The sequence below is a fragment of the Antedon bifida genome, chromosome 4 (assembly GCF_963402885.1).
Source record: "Antedon bifida chromosome 4, ecAntBifi1.1, whole genome shotgun sequence".
Lineage (NCBI taxonomy): Eukaryota > Metazoa > Echinodermata > Crinoidea > Comatulida > Antedonidae > Antedon > Antedon bifida.
The window spans coordinates 13,755,261-13,781,343 of NC_136229.1; the positions used below are offsets into that span (position 1 = coordinate 13,755,261).

General features: G+C 32.3%; 1 protein-coding gene across 3 annotated transcripts in view; it reads left to right on the forward strand.

The window, feature by feature from the left end:
• The first annotated feature begins 4,909 nt into the window (after positions 1-4,909).
• LOC144840172 (RNA-binding motif, single-stranded-interacting protein 2-like) overlaps positions 4,910-26,083 on the forward strand; it is a 139,463-nt gene continuing 118,289 nt past the window's right edge. The window contains exon 1 of one of the 3 annotated variants that reach the window (XM_078695889.1): positions 4,910-5,333. In XM_078695889.1, coding sequence (XP_078552015.1) covers positions 5,208-5,333 — 126 coding nt within the window. In that variant the 5' untranslated portion in view covers positions 4,910-5,207. Of the gene's footprint in view, positions 5,334-18,588; positions 19,097-26,083 lie in introns of those variants that run through there. The other 2 variants (XM_078695888.1, XM_078695890.1) reach the window with 2 other exon arrangements.

A 26,083-nucleotide genomic window follows, 5' to 3' on the forward strand; every position in this document is an offset into this window, starting at 1 on the left:
GTTAACTTTTCGGTAAACCAATTGTCAAGTACTTACTTGCTACGTTTCGGCTGATTTCAGTAGCCTTGGTCACGCAAATGACTCTGAGATGACCTTCTGTCATTCGTCATGGCTCAGTGGTTTGCGCCATCACTTGTCTGGTGTTCAGCTTTCTGTTGGTGTCCCTTCTCTGGATGCTCGGGTGTCCCTTTTTATCATATTATCATAAATATGGCTCAGCTCATGTCCTCTCTGGTCTCTGTTAATGTTATTGTCAGTTTTTCTTATGCAAAAGGCATCTTTTATTTTTCTTGATAATTAGTGTTGTTCTTTGTCTAATATTTTGGTATTTTCGAAATCTGGTATGTGGTTTTCTATGGTGGCGTGATCTGTGATAGCCGATTTGTGGAGAATTTTGGATTGTGAATGATGAGCGCTCCTGGTTCTTGTTCCTGTATTATTTTTCTCTACATCTGTATAATTGTGCTCTGTTATTCTTGTATTTAATGTTCTGCCCGTTGCACATATATATACTTTCTTAAAATTGTGACATGCCTACTTGGTATATACCACACTGCTGTTCTCTTATCTCTGGGGTGAACAAGGCTTTCTCTTAACCCGGTTAGATCAAGACACAACTTTGCGCTGATTACTAGCTGCATTATGGGAGTATGTTTCCATACGTGTTTGATCCAAAAAAATGACTGGGGTAATAATGTTCAGCGCTTTGAGGTTTCACAACATTAGGCTATATAAATCCAGGGTATTATTATTATTATTTGTATGTTTATGTTGTGATGTTTCAATGCTCTTCTTAGTCTTTCTGTCATTCCTTCAACATATGGTAAACCAATGTTGACTCTGGATTTTTCTCTATCTGTTGTTATTTCTTTGTCTTTATTTGCTTTCTTATGTTCCCTTTTGTTCTTGACTCTTTCGAAACTCCAGTCTGGATATCCGCATGTTATCCTTTATGTGACTCATTTCTTGTTTTTGTCCTTTTTATGTCGATACGATGGATTCACATCTATTCACTTACTAGGGTGTTGACTACGCTGAGTTTGTGTTTGTGTGGGTGGTTAGATTGGAAGTGCAGGTATTGGTCTGTGTGTGTAGGTTTTCTATACACTGATGTTCTGACGTTACCATTATCTTGGATGGTGATGAAAGAGTATCGAGGAAAGGGATGGTGGTGTTTTATTTGGCCTGGTCAATGGTGTTCAAATGTTGGAGGAGTTTTTATAATCCAATTGGTACGATTCCCAGGATGTCATCTGCATATCTGCGCCAGAAGATTGGTTTAATATGCAATGGTGCTGTTTCTTTGGCATGTTGTTCCAAGTCTTGAACATATGAACATATTTGCCATTATGGGGCTCGGCTAACAGGGCTGCCCATTGCCTTCCCTCTTTCTGTCTTTATCAAGAAAAATAAAAGAGGCATTTGGGATAATAAAAACTAACAATAATATTAGCAGAAACAAGGGAGGTAATGAGCTGAGCCATATCTATGATAAAAAGGGACACCCGAGCATCCAGAAAGGGACACCAGCAGAAAGTTGAACACCAGACGAGTGATGGCGCAAATCACCAAGCCATGACGAATGACAGAAGGTCATCTCAGAGTCATTTGCATGACCAAGGCTACTGAAAATATCCGAAACGTAGCAAGTAAGTACTTGACAATTGGTTTCCCGAAAAGGGATCACCTCCACTCATAAGGGACCACTTCCCATAATCGACCTTCTCTCGTAAGCAACCACCTTTCTTTATGACCACACCTCTCGTAAGTGACCACCCTCTTTTAAAGGACCACCAACTCTTGTAAGAGACCACTTTTCATAATCGACCACTTCTAAGCGGCCACCTCTTTTAAGGGACCACAACCTCTCTGTGGTTGTTGAGAGACATGATCGCTTACAAGAGATGGTCCATTATGAGAAGCGGTCCCCTAACAGAGACAGTGGTCATTCAATAGAGGTGGTCACTTACGAGAGGTCGATGTTACAGGAGATGGTCGATTATGAGCAGTAGTTTCTTAAGAAAGGTGGTGGTTCTGTAAAGGAGGTCGTCACTTACGAGGTGTGGTCGTTAAGAGAGGTGGTCCTTTAAAAGAGGTGGTCGTTCTATAGGTGGTCACTTACGAGAGGTTGTTGATTATGAGAAGGGGACCCTTAAGAGAGGTGGTTGCTTATATGTATGGTTTTAGGGAGGTGGTCGCTTACGAGATGGCTGCTTGTTGAAAGTTATTCACTTACGATAGGTGGATAGATTGATTGATAAGTAAAGAGAGTGGTGGTCCTTTAAAAGAGGTGGTCACTTACGAGAGGTGTGGTTGTTAAGAGAGGTGCTCGCTTACGAGGGGTGCTTGATTATGAGAAGCGGTCCCTTATGGGAGGTGATCACTTACGAGAGGTGTTCGATTAGGAGATGCGGTCCCTTAACAGAGATGGTGGACCATGGCCGTTCAATAAAGGTGGTCGCTAATTGCGTATGATGTACGGTCTGTTTTTGTGCTGGTGATAGTAATTACATTAGCTGGGACGCAATTTTCGTTACTACATTAGCTGTTGCCGTTCTACATTAGCTGGTGTTGATTTTGTATTCACTACATAAGCTGTTGGTGTTTCTACATTAGCTGGAGGTTTTACTACATTAGCGGTGGATTGTTCTACATTAGCGTTTGTTTCGACATTAGCTGGCATTTTCTACATAGTGGTTGTAACACGCACATATTATTGTGTTTGGTATGTTTACGACATTTTTGCACGAAATTGCTGGGTCCGCCCTGTGCAAGCAGGGATGAATGGTTTGCCATATCTATTTGTTTTGATTTTCCATTGTAGAAGTCTGTCACTATTCTTACTTTTATTGAATTTACAGTGTACCGCATAATACGTATAATACATTGTCGAATAAATAGACACGATGATTAATTTAATAAAATAAGCAACCTGGGAATTAGGCCTACTTCCGAAAGAGAAACTTGTCATAAAATGAGTCCAAATTTGTTATTTGAATTCATTTAAACAAATCCAATTTGTGTTTTGTATGTAACAATAGGGTTGAGGGATGAGGAAGAGGATGGGCAAAAAGAGGAACATTTTTAACTAGATTTGAACTCGTCACTATTGACGAGTTAGGGTATCCGCCGCGCAAACTCCACGGTCACGTCATACGTTACAATATTGCGCACAGAAAAACGATTATGCCATTGTGACCTTAAGAAAATAAAATGTTAGTGTGCCCTCTCTATTTTGTGTTTAAATATACAGTATACACTACTGTACACATACTTTACTACATACAGTACAGAATAGGTTATTTAAATTTTTAACATGATGACGTCATCATAATGAAACGCGTAGATAGCACATTTGGAGGGAAATTATCTGAGCAACAACATATTAACGTGTTGAAGAATTTGGATACAATTACTAGAAAAGGCTTTTCTAGCGATTAGTGTGCACCAAATGCTCGCGTTGACATTTTTACATGTTTAAATGACATGAAACGCGTAGAAAGTTGAAATTTTTAAATGCTTGTGTGCACATAACGGTCTGTGAAACATGCCTTTTTATTTCCACAGAAAGTTAGCGCATGATATAAATTACACTTTTGCTAAGTTTCAATTTAAATTGTTATATGGATTTCGATCTATGTTAAATTAGGCGAAATTCATAAAATCGCGCGTAACTTACGCTGCGCAACTCTAAAGTCATATAACAAAGTTTCTTGCACATCAACAGATAGAGTTCAATCTTCTGACAAAGTTATACAATCTTCCATGTTTACAAGAATTAGAGATACACTGCAGACAAAATTCGTGGAAAGAAAGAATAATAAGAATAAGACAGAAAAAAAAAAAAGATCCTGACAATAACAAGGGGGTATCCACCAAGTGCGGATATCCACCAAGTGCGGATAACCAAATATATTCTTTATCCACTCAGTAACAAAATATTTTTTTAATGTTTTATAGGCCTATAAATAATATACCACTTAATACAGTAACACATTTGCGATTTAATACTTTGTCGATTGAAATAGTAAAGTACATGTAACGATACACCATTACAACGTTTATATTTTTTGGTAATTATTAATTAATACAGACGTTGAGCAAGCAACTGCCAGTAATAAAGTTTATTTGCATATTGTGGGTTTATATATCTAACAGTAAGGCCTACCCACACTCACAGTAATAAGTGTATTTTTACATGTCTTTATATATCTAACAGTACCCACACTCACAGTAAAAAAATTGCGCTTCAAATGGCGACCAAAAATGGTTTACGTATTTATTGCAATAAATTTACCTACAGGTACTTGTGTTAAACCAATTGGAATGTTCCATTCATCGCAAATCAATACATTTGTAAAAACGTATATTAAATCTATCAAAATAGTATTTTTTAAAGAAAATTGACCTGTCTTCAACATTATAATGCTGTACTCGAGCTGTTCAACCACTTTTCAGCTATTAAAAACAATTATTGTAGAAGGAGATAGGTAAATGTGAAGCATCCTCATATTATTGTGTGCTGGTATTTTTCAAGATGGACATCCAATAGACAGTGTATACTACGATCGGAAACACCCCTATTTGGGGAAAATCATTGAACCTAAATTCGTTTTAATTGTCAATAACTAATTATCTAACTTGATTTATTTAGTAAACAGGGTTACATCAGGTGGTTAAAATCAGTACCGAAAGTACGAACCAACTTTATATACCATCGAGTAAAAATTCAAGAAGTAACGCGCGATTTACCGAATTTTGCCATTACTTAAATTTATATATATATACTTGCCACTTTTGTCATTGGACCATATATTTATTACATAAAATTTGAAGAAAAAAGCATCTATAATATACAGTATGCTGCTAATAATATTATGTTTAGTTTGTCCCTGTTTTATTAATCGACCATTCCAGGATATGTCCTCTTGTCAGATTATATGTATTTGTAAGGCTGATCAATGGGTCCTTTATCTTTTCAAATCTTTTTTTTACTGCAATCCATACCATTTACCAATGAATAAGTCCTCAAGTCAAAAATCAACAAAGTCAAATAGTAATCAATTGAAAAGGAAAGCCAAATTCTTTTCAGTTGCAGCAGAGCGGACAGAATTCTCAATTTAAATCACATTTGATCACAGTTCAGTGTAGGAAGTTTCAATAGTTGTATCTATTTTGACAAGCTGAAATTGATATTGTTTTGACTAATGCCTGGATATAGAACAATGAACCAGTCAGAAAAACCTCATAGAATGTTACTGATGGGACCATCACTTCGTGGATCGGCTTATATGCACATGAATGCCAAATATGGCCAGCGATCACGTTATCAGGTATCATTACATATTGTATGCTTAATTGTGATTAATAAGAAATGAATTATATACAGTATCAGGTTTTCTTAGGGTTTTATAAATGTAAACATTTCAGCGAACTACAGTAGAACCCCTTTTTAGGGAACATTTTTGGGAATTTTCTATCACACTTTTACACTACACTGTCAATAGCAAAATAGTGATTATTTTTTATGATTTTTTAAGTTTAATAAAGTAGATAAAAAATGGTTAATTTTAAAATAATATTTGATTGTGCTTTTACTAAGATCATAAACTATAACTCTATATACTATAAAATAATAATATTTACTATAATAGTAAAAAAGGAAATACCACCATCGCAAGTTACCATGAAACTGCTTTAGATAGTGTTTCAATATTAACTTACTGGCTAAAACTAACGCTAGTATTTGGTTTATGAATACTGAAATTTACTAATGGTTTTTCATTATTCTAAAATATTCACTTTGAAATGCTCTACTGTTGGTACCTTTACTGTATGTCATCTTGTTTAAACCAGAATGTTTTATTCTGTACTTTTGTTATTTTAGCTAATCAATACATTTTCATGTATAGATGTTGCCAAAAAATAGCAAGTTTCATAGTCCATTTTCAGTATATTTAGTTTAATTTAAATAAAATGATTTTTAGATGAATAGGCCTAGATATATAAATATTTAAAACAAATTAAGTTTAGGAGCCAATAAACTAAAAACAAACAACAAATTTAAACATTGTCATTAAATCTGTCAATTGTCTACTTAGTAACACAACTTAGAAAAAGTACTTTTTTAAATAGATAACTTCCTTTGTAATCAAGAATCTGTCCCATAGGAGTGATGAGCCCATCTGTTAATCTAATTAAATGCATCTTGTAATTACATTTTACTATAGCTTTTCACTGATACTAGAATTGACAGAAAGTAAATATCAATGCACAGTGCTAGCTGGAACTTATAGACTGCCATTTCAATTCATCAATAAATATACGTACATTGGCATTCATTTTCAGCCAGTTTCTGATTCTTTTACTCTTCTGTTATAACCTGTTATATATTGTGTAAATAAATTATCTTTATTTACTTTGTTTCCAAAGGAAATTGACAAATTCCAAATAACTGGGTTAATTAATACTGTTTCAAATGAATTAAATGGCCAGCATTATGAAAGCCATGTTACTGTTTTTATGTTACAAAAAACAGCCAATGTACCAGACCACACATATGCTCAAAGGTCTAGCTGATGAATATTACTTTTGACTACTCTCTGTGGATATATATAATAATCGTCAAATGGGAAACCTTGTTTAATTTAGTGTAAAAATTAGACTGCAACATGATCATTGTTATACAAAATTTTTAAACCAGTTTTTTAATAGAAGCAGGCCCATTATACATAAAATTTTATCATATTATAAACTGGAGTAAATTATTTATAAAAAAATAAAATTTTACGCTTTAGTTATATATGAAATACTAGTAATGAAGGCCAAATTAAACAACAATAAATGCATGACAAGGTAAACCACACATATAGTTATGGTATTCATTTTAAATTTTAAAAAGATATATTGTCTAGTGTCTGAAAATTGTTGTCACATTTAGTAATATCAACCTTGATTTGATTTGATGAGAAAAAATTTATTTTAAAGCAAAATATAGTATTTATATAATTGAACTGTTTATTTTGTATTTTTATAATAAGTGAAAACACATGTTTTCATATTTTATTTTATTAACTTTATTAAAATTTGAAAATGGCCTATTCAAATCTTGATTTTAGTAATCTTCATTTTTCATGTTGTTGGGGAAAATACATCTTTAAGAAGGAAATAAACTAAGAAATAAAGTTGCCGTCTCAGCCAAGAAAATACAATGCAAGGTCTCTTTTGTGAAAGGAAGTTTCTACTACTTAAGGGCAATGCACATCTCCGGGTGACAAGTAATAATGTCCTGCAGGACATTGCAAACCAAAATACATCTACATAACTACCAAAAATAAAAGCAACTGCTAGGAAATTTTAAACCAGCAAAAACTGAAATTTACATGTAATTTACATATAACATTTAAATTATGCATTAATTGTTTTTATGTTACAAAAAATGCCAAATTTACCAGACCACACATATGCTCAAAGGTCTAGGTGATGAATATTGATAAAATAGAGTTGGTTTTACATCAGCTAATTCCTAAAATGGAAGTAAGTGAAGTTTCATTGTAATCTAGTTTGTTGTTTGTTTATCAAATGAGAACATTACTTATTTAAATAGAGTTACATACTGTAAATATGTATAAAATTAAAGATTAAAACTTTTTTTCAAAATGGGAGCTTTCTTTAATTAATTAAAAAGTTATTAGGTAACAAGCAAGGACTTTATGTCACAAAAGGTCCTCACAATTCAACACAATCTTATATCGCGATGATACACACGCAGTTTGCTGGCATATAATAGAGAAATTGAAAATTGTTTATCGTTAGTAAAATACTTTACAGTATTTAATAATGCTGTCTGGCACCAGGGTGCACTATTGAAGGTTATACAAAAAAAAAAAGGGATACATTTTCATTCTTTGCCACTACAAAATAAGGAAATTCTATGGAAATGACTCAACACAATGCAGCTAATGTAAAACCATCCACCGCTAGTAAATGCGTAGGCCAGTCGAATTTGCAGTGAGCATTTCGAAAAAGATTGATATGTGAAAGACTTGAAAGCATAGCTTTTAAAAATAAAACGTCCCTACATTGTTCGATTCTAAAGCTATGAAAAAACAATAAATGCTAGGTACCCCAACAGTATCCGACGAAATGGAGAGACTCGAGAGATAGACGATCGCGTATGTATGGAGGCTAGTGAGAAAAATGTTTCAAAGCCTATTTCCCTGCAGCTCCTATGCTTATATACTGTGGTGTTTTTTTCAACAGCTTTATAGCGTTGACAAAATATTCTAAACACCAAGCCTTAAACTACAAGAAGTAGGCCTACTGTGTGTTAGGTTGAGGATATGATATTGTTAATAATTGAATTTATTGTTTTCATTAAATAGTAAATTAATGAAAAATATTGTAATTATTATTACTAATACTATTAATTAGCAGTAAAAACGTCCAACTTCCAACACACTGCAACAGTTTCAGTGCAGCATGCACACTTGATGTTGCTTATGGCATTGGAGCAGGTTTCCCCATTTACACCATCATTATTATTATACCATCATTATTATTATTATCTCCTGTCTTATCTTCCAAAATCAAACTCATTATCAATTAGGCTACCCTAATTGTGGCTGGCCTGCAGTCATCATCGTAACCTTCAGCATGTAAACATTGCCGTGGACCTTTGATTACGTCACATGATGTAGCGCCCTCTATCAGTCAAATTTGTAATTTCTTTGTTAATTAGTGAAAATAAATTTAAAATGTGGTCACATAACGATAGTCAATATATCCAACATAACATGATAAGTACATATTCAGATTAGGTTTATTTTCACTTCAGGTCCCCTTTAAAATGGTGGCGACTCATGAGAAAGATAAATAAACAATATGTGCTCTGTTGAATGTGATAATTTATAACGAAAGAGAAAAAAAACGAATTTCGTCACAAAATTTTGTACGTCAAATGTGTACATGAATTCATGTCTACAACTCAATGGCTTCCAGAATAAGTAAAAATATTGGGGGTCACCGTGCATTCTGAAGAATTATTTTCATTTTAAAAATGCCTTATTTTTTCCATTTTCAGCACTTTTGTGATTTGAATGTGTGCATTTTGTCATTTTTAACCTGCTTGTATAGCGTTAGTTTAAGGATGGTGAGTAGAATGCGATACTAACACTTTCCTTAGAAACTGATGTGTCACCGATTTGGGCGAATAACTGGTATGCAGGAGTAAATTTGATTGGTTAGAAGTCAAAATCGTTGATGCATGACTTTTGTATCGTAAGCGACTAATTATGCACCTTGAGCTGTCGATTGAATATCAGTGTCGCAAGAGGTGGCTTTCACTAATCTTTTCCCGGTTCAGGCCTATACTGATACTGATATTATTTTATTGTCCATAGTATAAAATGGAAATACATTTGAAACTGGCATGAAATATAAAAAAAAAGATATACTATACAAATTCAGAAGATTACAACAAAATACACACAATTACATTAAAAGCTAGGTTATATATAATACATACAGATTAAAAGCTTTTATCATAAAATTATTAAAAATACAATATTAAAAAGAAAGAATTGCACAATGATACGTTAACTCTACAGTTTCCTATCTTTTTTGCCGTGAGTTTATCAAATGTATGACGTTGGCTATAAAGGCGTAAGGGACACAGAGCCTACCACTTCGGGATCGAATAAATTGATCATTTAGGGGATGACTGACATCACCCATTATACGCAAAGCAGCCTGTATTGATCTATCATTATATAATTCATCCAGGTAGATTGGCATATCGCCTATAAGTTTACCAGCTCTTTTCACAATTTGATTTAGCCTTTTTTTATCTTTTTAAAATAAATTACCATAGTTACAAATCAGACAGTAAGACAATAAACTTTGGATCATCGTTGTATAAAACAACTTTATAATATTAATAGTGATATCAATATTGAGAGTTTTCATTTTTCGCAATAATACATTCTTTGACATGATTTACCAACTAATTTATCTGTGTTTGTCTTCCAGTTAAGTTTATGATCAATTATACATCCTAAATATGTGTATTCTTCTACAATATTAATTTATTCTCCATTTATAACTACTGGAATCAAGGGTTCACATTCGTTCCTATAATCAATTACAACTTCTTTAGTTTTAGTTGCATTATGGAGTTGTACCCTACGTACGATACGAAAGCATAACTCTATAGTTCTGAACAGGCCCTATGAGTTCCGACCTAGTATATTACTGACTACTCCTTTTGTAATTTATTGCAATGTCTGTGTTATATCACTCTCAAAAAACAAAATATATTGTGTACACTTATTAAAAGTAGCATTAATTTAAATGGCAACTTTATGTCATGTTGAAACATGTTTGAGCTTGTTTCTGAAACATCACTCAACTGGATAACTACCTAATTAATAGGCTTTTTAATTAGGTCCTGGAATTCCTAAATGTGTTCAAAGATAGTTTTCTAAACATGTTTCTGCCGTTTGGAATAATTTGTAGACCGTGCATTATTCAAAGCGGGCATTTATTCGAATAAATACGGTATATTAACCATATACTTGTATTCAAATTTACAAAGTAAGAAATGTTTATTTTCCCCCTGATAGACAAAACTTAACAGAAATTCTTTCAGTATTCATGGTGGCCCTTTATAAAATATATTTTTAAAGTTAGACAAAACTTTACAGAAATTCTTTCAGTATTCATGGTGGCCCTTTATAAAATATATTTTTAAAGTTACGGTAAGTATCATTAAATGTTTTTATTTTTTTTAAATAGTTTTCATTGTAACAGATTTCTTTTTTTTTTTAAATAAGCAAGTACTTTGTATATTTATGTTTGTTTATCTTCAATTTTAAATACCGGTAAAAATGAAAATAACAAATATTACAAAACTCAATAGATTGGAAAAGCTCATGATCAACAGATCACAAATTATGACTGACTGTCTTGTGATTGTTTGAAAAGTTACTGTGTCATTGATTTGTGAATGATACCAACCTTTTGTTTTTTAATATCTTTTTCTGCAATTGTTAACCTGAATTTTATGTTTTTGGATGTTAGGATGAGTATATTAATTTCACATCATGGACTAATAAATGATTTTACTTTTACATGGAAAATACACTAAGGGCCTGTTTCTGCTGAGCAGGAATAATCGATTATTTTTGGGTAGCAGAAACGGTGCAAAATGACAAAACCGATTAAAAAATAACTGATTAAAAACACTCAATCGATTGCGTGTTTTAAGTGATTATTGCAGAGCGGTTTTTAGCTGCAACACAAATAGCAATTATTGACCACATTTGACCCAGGTCAACTCATGAGTATGGGCAACCCTCACTCACAAAGCATACTGTTTATTTGCACAATCGACGATCATCAAAACGACGATGTGGACCGATGAGATAACATAATAATACGAATTTGTAATGCGCCAATTCCAGCGGTAAGTGATCAAAGGCGCGGTGTATGAGAGAGCTCAATTTGAAAGAAAAAGATGAGTTTTCAAGGCAGATTTAAAGGCGATAGTAGAAGAACATGATCTAATAGAGGCGGGTAGGTCATTCCATAAGCGAGAGGCAGCATAAGTAAAGGTGCTTAGGCCATACGTTTTAGTGTTAAAAGTCGGAATGGAAAGGAGATTTTTTGAAGACGAGCGAAGGCGACGGGAAGGTCAGAGAAGAAGGTCAGAGAAGGGGATTTGAACGAGAGAGCTATATAGGTTAAGAAAAGTATTTTAAAAATTATGCGCTTTTCGACTGGTAGCCAATGAAGACTACGGAGAGCAGGAGTGACGTGATTGTATCTTGGGGTGAGCGTGCATTTTTCAAAATTTTCAATTGCAACGCGGGCAATTCTGTGGTTTATGGTACTTAGGAATAATCAATTATTTTGATTTTTTCATCGGAAACAGGCCCTAAATGTTGTATGTACTGTAAATATTGAAGTCCCATGACTTGTTAGTTGGGGAGCCAGAAAGGGTTTACCTGCATGTTTTTTTGCGTCCTTATATCAAAAATTTGGGATGCTTGGACAGTACAAAAAGTAAATAATGGTCAAAGTTAAAACTTTGCGTAACTTGCATTGGAATAATTGTTGTGACAAACTACTCAGAATTCACTTAATGGGCAAGTTTGTGTTTTGTGGACAGAAACCTCCTTTCTGACCACTGGTCATATGAATATCTCAGAAACCAATGGTCAGAAAGTGATAATTGTGGTCTTAAATTAAATATTTGTTCTAATGTAATAAAAATCATAAAACTGTCAATAAACCACTAATTCTGACCTTTGAAATATAGCCGGTAAAAACATTTTTGGCTTAGAGCACATTTTTCATATCTCATCAATTGTTGGGCGGATATGGTTGTAGTTGGTGTCAAAATACTCAGAAGATACATATTTCTATTCACTCTAATGGACAACTTTTGCCAAAATTGACCATGAATATGGTGGGCCAAACTGTCGTTTAATCATTAACAAGATATCAAGTTTTCAATAGAGATATCTATATTGAAAACTAAGATATCTTAGTTTTAAATAGAGATATCTTAGTTTTCAATAGAGATATCTTAGTTTTAAATAGAAATATCTTAGTTTTAAATAGAGATATCTCAGTTTTAAATAGAGATACCGTAGTCCGGACGAGAAACATGTATATTTTATTATTTGGCCTTATTTGTTTTATATTACATCTCTAATAGATCTCATTCAGATTAAATGAAAGGACGTAGGCCTAGGGTAGGCTTCATTTGATTCAGATTGAAAGGCCTTGGGATAGGCTAGGATATTTGTTTTTTTTTATAACATCTAAAGAAGGTATTTACTATATAGCCCGCAGATCGCATACTTGATTTGTTTTCTGAGGTTGAATCTTCATGTAATTTAGCAATTTCATCGTCACCAACAACGGAGTAAAATTACAACCAAAGATCACCATTGTTGTTGTTAAGAGAGGTCTTTTATTTTATAATCAGATCTAATTTATACAATTATAGAGCCCAGTCCAAAACTATGTTCTGCAGTCATAAAAAATATAAATAAATAAATGTTTCTGCAATCTAATTGTGGATTGATTCAATTTTAATTAACATAGAGAAGTTTTTCTGGTAATGTATATAGATTTTAAATGCGAAGAAATATTAATTTAATTACAGCCACAGCAGAGTTGTATCTTACCATTACATAGGCCTAATAATATAAAGAAAATAACAAAATTGTGATTATTTTGGAATAACTTATATATTTCCCATGAGAAATCAATGTACATCAAATTTCCAAGGCTATTGTGATGATTTGAAATTGTAATTATATTCCTTAAGTAGTTAGGATTTCAAGGTAATATAATATTACAAAGATTACAATTGTTTATAATAAATATTCCAAAAACACTAAATGGAGTACTTTTGCAAAATCTGTTTACAAAACAGTGACAGTTTTTCAATTTTTTTTCCCTTCACATAATAGTAATACTATACTAGAATTTAATTCGTCACTTTGACGAATTATATGTGATCATTGTGATAAAAAATAATTTTAATGACATTTTATTTTGAAAAATATGTTAAAATATGACCCGATGCATATACACTTATACAGTGTTATAGTGCTGCTGAATAGAATATAAAGTATATACACTGTATATCTATACACAGTGTAGCATAGGTGAAATTACGGAACCCACATTATGTTTTTATAAAAATAAACATAAACATGAAGATGACAGTTTCGAAAGATAATGAATTGAGTAAAAAGATATAAGATTTAAAAGAAAATTGGGCACGTAGAAGCCCAGATGCGCTCTTTGAAATTTGTGTAACTTGTATGAAAGAGATGAAAACACTTTTTAACTTCAACTGGCCATATGATAACGTTACAACATCTGATAGTTTTCATATGAATTCATATCTACATTTCATCAGCTTTCATAAAACATTATAGAGGTCACCTTTAATTCTGAAGAGCTGTAAGATATTCAAATATAATAATAAATGAATAATAATCTCCAAAACAGAAATATATAGCACCAACAAACATACGGTCTAGTTGAAATTATACAACCCATGTTTTTACGCACAATGATGTCATAAAAATGAAAATGGTGCCAACTCATGAGAATGATAATTGAGCAAGCACATATTAAAATGTTGCCTCTCGTTTTAATGAGTTTTTCACGAATGTTGCGTCAACACTCGTCAAAAAACTCCCAAAATGCATAGGTCTTTTCACCATGTCCACTAACGATCTTCTTAAATACTACGTTAAATTAAAAGGAAAAATGTTTAAGCTAGAGCCTGTTACCATAGAATTTGTTAAAACTCAACTCGAAAGCCTAAATGTAAACAAAAGCGTCGGTCTAGATAATATTCCCTCAAGATTCTTACGTGACGGTGCGATAATCTTGGCTGAACCGATAGCTCATATCATTAACCTTTCGTTTAAAACTAATTGTTTTCCTCATGATCTTAAAATTGCTAAAGTTACCCCTCTATTTAAGAAAAATACTAGAACAAATGTTGAGAATTATCGGCCGATTAGTATTCTGCCTACGGTATCTAAGATTCTTGAAAAATCTGTAGCTATACAAGTTGAAAGGTATCTTTCCAAAAATAATATACTTTATGCCTATCAATCCGGTTTTCGGCAGGCCCATTCAACTGAAAGCAACCTCATAAATCTCATCGACGGTTTAAAAAACAATAAGTCCAAAGGCCTTCTTACTGGAATGGTTATAATTGACTTACAAAAAGCTTTCGATACCGTCGATCATGTGATTTTAATTAACAAGCTAAAATGCATGGGTTTTAAGTGTACTGACTGGTTTCAATCTTATCTCGCTAACCGCACACAAGTTGTCAGTGTGAATGGTACCTGCTCTGAACCTCTTATAGTTACTCATGGTGTACCGCAAGGTAGCATCTTGGGCCCTATTCTTTTTCTATGTTATTTAAATGATATTGCTTCTTGTATTGATTCTGATGTTCAATTATTGCTTTATGCTGATGATTCTACGATTCTGTATTCTCATCACGATGCCACCAAAATCGCTCATAAATTAAGTACTGTCCTAGCTAAGTGCCAGGACTGGTTAACTGAAAACAAATTATCTTTACATGTTGGCAAAACCGAAAGTATTATCTTTGGTAGCAGAGCGAAGCTTAACAAAGTAAAAGAGTTTTCTGTAGAATTAATGGGCCGTAGAATCAAAAGTACTAAGCAAGTTAAATATTTAGGTATTGATTTAGACCAATATGTATCATGTGATATCATTGCAACTAGTGTTATCAGTAAAGTTAAGTCAAGGTTGAAGTTTTTACATAGGCAAAGTTCGTGCTTGAATAAAAAATGTCGTAAACTATTAAGCACTGCTTTAATACAATGTACATTTGACTATTCTGCCTCGGCATGGTACGGCGGTGTCAATAAGAATCTTAAACATAAATTACAAACTGCCCAAAACAAGATGGCACGTTTCATTTTAAATGTTGGTCCGAGGTCTCACATAGGTGCCAAAGAGCTTTCCGATCTTGGGTTTCTTAATGTCAGCCTCAGAAATAAGTTTTTAAGATTAAATTATGTTCACAAAATTCGTTATAACTTTAATACGCCTTCTTTCCTTAAGGATAACTTTTTGTTAATTTCTGATCATCACAACCATTTCACCAGGGGTACAACATTTAATTTTGTCACTCCTAAGGCTACTGGCGTTAATGATACGACTTTTTATTTCTTAGGTATCCGTGACTGGAACAGGCTCCCCAATTCACTCAAATCAATACAAAATAATGCAACCTTCAAAATAAAACTTAAAGAATATTTTAATAATGAACAGCTTGGTATTTCAGTTTAATTAAGCTATTTTTAATATTGTTTTTTTGATGTTTTCTTGTCTTGTATGTATTTTCTTGTTTTTTCATTTTTACTGAGTCATACTTAACGATAATTGTACTAGGCCCAACCACTCACTTTTCAGTCATTACGGATTGGACCCCATTGGAAATAAGTTTACTTTTTTGTCGACTTAATGGGTTATCCAGGTATTCTTTTTATACATTGTATATTTTAACTTTTATGTATGAATATCAAATAAAATCAATCAATCAATCAATCAATAAGTTGCACTCTGTTGAATGTGATAATCTATGACGAAAGAGAACAAAATTTAATTTTTAAATTCAAGTGGCCATTTGATGATGTCACAACATTTTGTACATCAAATGTGTACATGAATTCATATCTACAATTCAATGGTTTCCAGAATAAGTTTAAAAAATTGGGGGTCATCGTACATTCCAAAGAATTATTTTCATTTTAAAATGCCGTATTTTTAGCCATTTTCAGCACTTTTGTGCAATTAATGTGGGCATTTTGTCATTTTTAACCTGCTCATAAGTTGGAATGGACTAAAATTTGGTAAATGTACTAAGGATGTTGAGTACAAAAGTCGTAATTTTTACGTTTCATAGCATAGCATCTGAGCATAACAGTTATTTTACAGTTTATTTCACCTTGTATATGTTATATACAGTGTAGCATAGACATTACGAAAGAAATTGACTTTTTGAATACGACTGACCATACGATGACATCTGATAGACAACATTTTTATATGAAGCTTCCATAATAAACTTCCATAATAAACTTTAATGATGAGGGTCACATTTCATTCCGAGGGGCTACAAGCGATTGAAATACAATAAACAAATGAAATTAAGTAACCCACGTTATTCTAATTTACTGACATGATGAAATCATAAAATATCAAAATCTAAAATTAAATGCAGTACACATTAGCTCGATGTGCTCTGTTAAATGGGATTAACTAGTACAAAAGAGAAAAAAATACTATTTAAAAAAGTGGCCATATGGTGACGTCAGAACATCCAGTTCATAATAAATTTGTTTAAATGGAGATCACCAGCCATCATGAGGAGCTGTAATCGATTAAAAATATGTATATTTTTTCACAAATTTGCATTAATTTACCTATTTTTGAGCACACGATTATTGAAATTTAGCGTGCACCATTATTTTGCAATTAAAGTTCACCAAAATGAATTATTGTGTAGCATATGATTTTTAGTTGATCAAGAATTGCTTCATATTTATGAAGTATACTTTTAACAAATTTCATCAAAAATGTCTTATAACTCAGAATTTATGATCAAACATAACATTTCATAAATCATGCGTATGTTACTCTGCGCAACTCTGACGTTAACGAAAAAAATCTTATCACAACATCTTCAGATAACTCTAGTAAAGTTACAAAATCTTTTATTTCCAAGTTTTAATAGATACGCTAGACAGGAAAATTGTAGAAAAAAAGAATAACAAATACTCTAGCGTAGTAGCTAGATTAACTTTTGTATGCACTTTGAGGTCCAGAGAATTTGACTTCAGAAATTGGTTTAGGATGGTCAAACAATCATTTCTTGCTTGGTTACACATTTTAAAATGTGGCGAAAGGTCAAAAGGTCAGGGTGAAAGGTTATAAGACCAAACACCAATAGGTCCTTAAATTTCGACAACCACAGCAAGGTAATTTTGGTCTCAAATTGATCAGAGGGTATACATTTATATTCAGTCTAATTGGACATTTTAGTCAAAAATAGCATGTATGTACTCCGTAACATAGATACTTGAATTTGGTCTTAATATACCTTTTGTTATTTGTTGCACATTTTGAAAAATGTTACAAAAGGTCAAAGGGTCAGGGTCAAGGGTTATATATGAACAAACACAAATAGGTACTTGTATCTCGGCAACCACTGGTCGCAGCAAGTCAATTTCAAAAGGCATGCATTCATATTCAGTCTAATGGGACATTTAGTCAAAAATTATCAGAAATGCCATTTCTGACTTTGACCCACATACCAGAGCATCTTCATATCTCTGTAAGTACAGTACTGGTTGTAGATACTTAAATTTAGTATCAAATTGTTCGAAATATGCATATTTACATTCATTCTAACAGAAAATTTGGTTAAAAGATGACCAGAAATACTATTAGTATTAATTACTAATGTTTCAAACAAAAAACATATCTCTATACACAACTTATCCTTAGACAGTAATAATTATGCAATAACTGATGCTTTAAATCGTTTCATTATAGGAATTACAACAAATCCTTTACTGTTTGTAATTGTACTTTTGCTTATAATAATGCTAGAAAATATTGTTGACCCCTGAGAACAATAAACATTTGATAGAAACGTCGAACTCAACAGTTCTTTTGAGAATGCTAGAAGTAACTTACCGTATTTATCCGAATAAACGCCCCGGGCATTTATTGTTCACAGGGGTTTTTAGGGGGAGAGGTGTTTATTCGGTAGAGGCGTTTATTTTTTTTTTGGTGTAATATGGCAACATGTATAATCAAATAAATACACCTTAGATTTTTAAAAATACAACACAATTAATATCATAATAAGAATAACTTATATATATAATATGTATACCTTCTGATCAATTACCAAAATTACCTCACTGTGACCAGTGGTTGTTGAAATTTAAGGACCTACTGGTGTTGATCTAGCTACTAGAGTAACTTAATATGAAAACCATATATTTATATTGTATGTTTGTATTTTTAACTGCTTAATAAAACACCCCTTTATAACAAACTATATGGAATAGTCCATTAAAAGAATGTCAGCAAAATTGCCAAAGCCATTTGCTGATTGGCCAATTGTATTAACTGTCAAATACATTAGTAAGAGGAAATCCCTGGGGATCAGTGAACTGTCTGTAAGTTGACTCCGCCCACTTGTGTATACATTCTGTCAAACCTCACATCTCATGATCTCTAGTTTGTCTGATTTCTATGCTTAGTGCCCTCAAACATCCTATTTTTGACAATCTGGAGATTTGTTTAGCCAGGCTCGAAACACTGTAGTAGTACAAGCTTAGAGGTCTGTGTAATACAGATTGTGTTTTGCTAAACTGTCATTTCTTAGCCTAGCTACAATACTTAACTCGCTCCCCATATGTGGAATATGGCCACAGTGACCGCTTGGAGACGACCTGATGTGGTTCCCCAACCAGCAGCCCCTGCATTTTTACCAAATAAAAGGGTAAGTTACTAAACTAAACATTTTTTTTAACCACAGATTATTACTAAAGGTACTGTCAATAGAGAATTGTGACCTTGAGAAAATCATCATTTGCAAAATATTTAAATGATTTAAATGTATCTATACTGTACATATATTAGGTACATATTGCAGTATGTACAGTATGCTGATATACTGTAGAATGTCAATAATTTCAAGTGCCATTATCTGGGGCAATTACTTTACTTTTTATAATACCAGCTGTGTAGCTGGTGACCTGTCACATTATGAAGCTGATACTTATGCATGAAGTGTTTCATAGCAGTCGGGCAGCAAAGTGGATAACCTCACGAATTATTACCAAATCAAAATTTGAATTGCTGCCATCTTGGAATCGCGATAAAGCAAGTAGTGCAAAACTACAAAATGCAGCAAAAGCAACTTTCAATCAAATTTAAATAACATATTCATAAAATTAAATTTATATAAATTTAAATAAAATTCAACTAAGATTTGCTTCTGATGAGAAAAGTGCCGGATTTATTTCGCTAACGGGGAATGAATTCACAAATTTTCGCCATATTCTAGCTACTAGCTACTACACTACACAGTATGTATTACTGTACATATAGTACACTGTACTACTATTATTCAAATTTAATCGCTTATTTTCCTTTATACAAGAAGAGGAAGTACATATTATACAGTAATTTATTGAAATTAAACTCCTAAATACAGTATTGTTACAGTCAAGTTGCTGCACCGCAGCGATTGTACAAACAGCATAGCATCGATCAAAACCGTTAAACAAGCGTCAACAGTTGACAGTATTGGCATTGTTAACGTCAGTCCAATTTTTAAAATTCAGATGGCCATATGATGACGTCATAACATACTTACGGTCTAAATTTCACTTGAATTCATATCTACAACTCATTAACTTTTATAATAAGTTTAAAAAATAGGGGGTCGCCAGCCATCCCGGAGAGCTATAATCGATTGAAAATAGGCATATTTTTACACAAATTTTCATATAATTACCCATTTTCAAACGCATGATTTTTTAAGTTTGACATGCACATGTATCATTATTTTGCATTCATAATTCATCATAAAAGATATACAGAACAACAATCAAGTGCAAAAACGGTCTGCGTGATAGCTAAGTAGGTAAAAGCGTGTGCGCAACGCAACATTTTTTGAAAAATGTGAAATGCTTAAAATGTCCAGAAAAGTGTAGAAAGAAATTGATTTTGAGCATTTTTAACGTTCAAAGCGTGCATACGCACGAAAATACAAATGTTAACAATTTTGCTGATGATAAAGGAAGATGACCCTTGACATGAAGGATACGTGTGTCCAAGTTTCATTTGAAAAAGGCTGTTAGTTTTGAATTTATAGTCAATTTAATAATTTCAGAAAATTGCTCGTAGTTACGCGACCATGAGTGTGTTGCACAACTACATATATACGTTCATCTGCTGGCCTAGTTACAAAATAACTGCTTTCGCCGTTTTGGAGATCTAAAAATGATCACAAAAAAAATATTTTTTGACAATAATAATAGGCTATCGTTCTCATAGAGCGATAGACATATTTAAATAATTTTATTCACACAAAAGTATTTTACAACTAGATTTGAACTCGTCACTTTGGATTATACGTTAAAATATGAACACCGACACCGATTATTATGCCATACTATGACATGAATTAAATATGTTTACAGTGCTGACTATATTTTGTATCATACAGCATATTACAGTATTTACAAAATACACTGTATATGTTATATACAGTAGCATAGATGAAATTACGAGACCCAAAAAAGTAAAAGTCAGATACACTCTCTTTTAAACGTGATAAACTTTTACGAGATGAAAATCCGACTTTTTAACTGGCCATATGATGACGTCAGATAGACAAAATTTGTATATGTATTCATATCTACAATTCAACAACTTCCATAATTTTTAATCATGCGAGTCACTTTTCATTCCCATACGATCACGTCACACCCGAGAGGTAAACATTTTACATGAATTCACATCAACAACTTATCCACTTCCATAATAAGATAACAAACTTGGGGGTCACGGTTGATCCTGAGAAGCTATAATAGATTCAAAATAGGCATGATTTTGACATTATTTTGTAACTAAAACGCACGCAAATTGTCTAATTCAACATGTTCGTAAGACTGAAGAATATGATATGTTGTTAGTGCTGAATTCTGTCTATTTTGTGTCATATAGTATATAGAGTATACACAGTATTAAATATGTATACATATTACATACAGTGTAGAATAGGTGAAATTATGGGACCCTTCATTTATTCCTCTAGTCTAGGCCTAGCCTTTTACTCGTACGAATGACCTGCAAAATAAAACGTCAATAAATAGGTACATACCACCGGCACATAGCTACTACACAGGGCAGGGTCTGGGTGGGTGGGAATTAATCAAATTATCTCCACATAATAATGATCCATTCAATGTTTGATTTGCGGAGAAGCTAGCCTATCATATCAAGACGAGTTTGTTCTTGGGAAAAATCCCAATTTTAAACCAGACTACTAGGCATATAAAATCATTTCAAGCCTTCAGAAACTTACATCATCACTTCGCTTCGCAAAGAAATGTGTTGCATATTAAAATATTTTAGAGTGAGTAGCCAATGCGGCTGAAACTTAGTCAACCGGATAATCGTATGCACCAGGAATTTTTGGTGTAAAACCATGTGACTGGTACGTGTTTCGCCAGACGGAGTTTAAAAGCTCAAGTAGTATACATATGAAATGCCAAAATATTTATATTTTTACTAATAGTAAGTCAAAACTCCGTATGGAACCCAGACTAGGATCCTTGAAGAAGAAACTTTTTCTAATACAGGATCCCCAATAATGGTCTTTAAATGTCAATTATATCATGTATTGTTATTTTGCCATTATTGAAATTAATAAATGTTCTTGAAATGAATGCAAATGCAAACATACGTGCAATTTTCTTTTCATAAAAGGCAGATGATCCGAACTGTTGCTTGTGATTGGTCAAATTACTTGTGTTGTACGCCTTTTTTTTTTACGCTATGTCCTATAGTGGAACCAAGCTTACACTTTTAAATCGGTGTATGATACAAAAATGATGTGTTGTTGGGAGTTTCCACTATTCGGACAGCTTGGTTTTCTTAGTAAGTTGACTCTATTAGATTAATTGATTGTATTGCTTTCAAGCTTATTAATGAATGTTTTATGTCAATTCAATGTTATGTTAATTTAAAGTAAAAATAGATTTGTAATTGAACACTTCCACTTTATTGTGAATGGTGAAAAATGTTTTCTATTGTGCCATCGTTGCCTTGGAAATGTACAACTGGTGTCATGGTCGTTGATCCCATTGTGGTTTTTTGTTATAATCTTATGATAGTACTATCATTCATCAGTGTATTGAGCTGCATTTATAGTCCGGATATTGTATGGTTTCTACAAATCACTGATACAATATTGCTTGTTATAGAGCTTTATGCCATTTCCTCTCTATTGTTCAACTACTGTATTTGTATTGTAGATAATCATCATTGGCCCTGTTTCTTTTTTTTTTGATTCATATTTCAAAATACATGTACAGGAATAAAAATAAGAAACAGATAAAACACAGATACATGTCCATATAAAAAGCAATATCAAATTACTTACAAAAGATTAATAAATGCTAACCATTTACAAAATACTAACAGGCATGTATAATTTGTTGGAAAAATATTAACTTTTAATTTTTTTGCATTGTTATTCCTGTATAGTAATATGTGGGCCGGGTCACTACGACCTTAGGGAGTAATTTCCATACCCTGGAGTATGTACATTACTATAGTTTAGTTTATGATTTTATTTTTGTTCTGTACAGTAGGCCAGACTATATTTACTGATTGTTAAAAATAAATCATTATTTCTGAAGAAAAATCAATAATTAAAACTGTTACGTCAAAAAGTCGAGCAGAGTTTTTTGTAAGAAATATTTCTTGTTGGTAGTTAACGTTTAACCCAGATATGTTGGAGAAACAATCTAGCTGTTTAAATACTGTACCTCTGTCCTCTACCATACTCTTTTCTGAACCATCTAAGTACATAGTGGCATTTTCAGTGTACATACTGATTTTAAACTTGGTGCCTTCTGCATTAATACCTTTTATACACTTATTTGATCTGATATTTTGTGCCAAAACCTCAATACATAAGAATCGCCCTGACGACATCCTCTTTTAACATTAAAAAAAGGTGTTGGATAACCATTTACCACAACTCTTGATTTGCACTTATTGTAGAAAATGTTAATCACCTTAAAATATCATCCCCAAAATTATATTTAACTAGAGCTTTTTTTACAAAAGTATGGGAAACCGTAAAACCGTATCAGAATGCTTTTTTAAAATCAACAACACCAGGCCTGAAATAGTACGGAATATCATACATTTTTCTAGTGCATTATATATACTACCCTTTATGAAACCTTGTTGGTCGTCATGATCTAAAACAAACATTTAAAAGTGTCTTAACACAACATTTAATAGTGTTGGCCCTATTTCTGCTGGCAAAAAAATACTGTAAATATTAATATACAGTATTTTCAGAATTTCGTATAGAAATGGTGCTCATAAAAAATATACCATATTTTCCCCACAAAATTGGTGGATAAAATGGTGTTTATTTTGTAATAGTTTGTAATCAATAGTCATTCCACAGTATTTGGTCCGTGAGTTGAGAAATATAATTTACTGTCAAATCGGTCCAAAGTCAACTCGGCCCCAAGTAAAGTATGGAATGCAAAAAGTGCAAACGAAGCGAATTGATCAAATACTAATATTTTTCCAAATTTTTTGCCTAAGAATAACTGAAGACTTAATGAATATTATTAATATTTAGACAATAATACGTTTAGCAACAAAAATAAGAATGATTTCACCAACTTTCCTGTATTACATTTAATTAAATTTCCAATTGCTCAAATTGTTCAAATTGCACATAACAAACAATTTATTGATAAACATTCATTATACTATCAATAATATTAATATTACAATGAACGTTTGGATATTAAAGACACTAGACCTACGTTTTTTTTACCTTATTTAAGGTCACACACTACATTTTATGTAAAAAGAAATACTACATGTATACCTTATCGATATTTTCTTTGTCTCTAAAACTGTTAAAAATGTGAAAAATAAGTTGATTCTAATCATTTTAACGGATTGATATTTTCATATTGTGATGTGATGCACCCACTTCGACCGATTGCATGAAAGGGTAAACAAATAAAAGAACCATAACTTTCCAGCGAAAATACCAGGTCTTCCCCAATTTGTATTAACGGATTCTGCCAAAAAGGAAAGACAATTAATTCAACTACGAGATAACGTCAGGCTAGTCCTATAGCTAGCGTACAATGTTCAAATTTAACTTAATCCTAATAAGCTTTTCAGATACGTCACGTGATAATTCTTCAGAATGCATGATGACCCACAATTTTTTTAACTTATTCTGGAAGCCATTGACTTGTAGATATGAATTCATGTACACATTTCACGTACAAAATGTTGTGACGTCATCAAATGGCCACTTGAATTTAAAAATTAGGTTTTTTTCTCTTTCGTCATAGAGTATCACATTCAACAGAGCGCATCTCGGTTATTTTGTGCCCGATTTTCGCTCAAATTTTAGTATATGATTGCTCAATTAATTATCTTTCTCATGAGTTGTCAACATTTTCATTTTGATGACATCATCACGCGTAAAAACTTAAATAGTTCGTGTAATTTCACCTACATCATATTTTTTAATATCTTACAGCTCTTCAGAATTAAAGGTGACCTTGATGATTATAATTTATTATGAAAGCTGATGAAATGTAGATATGAATTCATATAAAAATTAAGCCTATCGGATGTTGTGATGTTGAAAAGTAGTTTTTTTTCTCTCTTTCGTCAAATTTATACAAATTTCACAGAGCGCGCAGTGCGCTTCTACGTGCCAAATTTTCTTCCAAATCGTATAATTTTTTGCTCAATTCATTATCTTTCGAAATTGTGATCTTCAAGTTTATTTTGACGTCATCATACCAAAAAATTAGAACATGGTGTGGTTCCCGTAATATCACCTACTGTATGTTACACTGTATATAGATATACGGTACACTGTACCGTATAGAGTATAAATTCCATGACACATAATAGGCACCAATCAGCACCATAAGCATATATGCATCAGGTAATAGGATTGCATAAATCAATATTGTGCGGTCATATTTAACGTATGTGCATGTTTTTTTAAAAATTAAATATCAGTAAAATTATAAAAATGATCACCTATAATTCGTCAAAGTGATGAATTAAATTCTAGTTATGAGTTATCTTTCTATAATTATTCTTTTGTGTAACAATACCTCCAAAAGTTCAATGTAAAAAATGTCACAATATCTTTTAAATAATTTAATTTATCCCTAAAAACAAAATGTATTAGTTTATCCCCCCTCCATCATAATTAACCATAGAATGCACTTAAGACAATGAATGACCTGGTTTAACGTTTTTAAAGTAATATGCATTAATTTTATAAAACGTCAAAATATTATAATAATAATAATTTTTTGATAATTATAATTAAGGTAGTGTTGCCAAATTAAACTATATTTTCTTTTTCTTGTTGATTCTTTACTACTGTACTAGACTAACTGCATTTATAGTTATTCTTGCATTACAGTAAGCATTATCCCGCATTTTACAAGGCAATAACTTATGCTAATTACATGGATTTGAATTATTTAACTAAATTTAGTTATTCACAATCACTAATACTGTAATACTGTACATGACATTTGATTTGTTCAAAATTAATTTCTAAAATAATTCATATGACAAATTTGTTTTTGCTGATATTTCATCTGTGTACAGAATTTAGTTAGTGATTGCATTGTTCCTATACAGTATTTGTGGATACATAATATTCTAGATG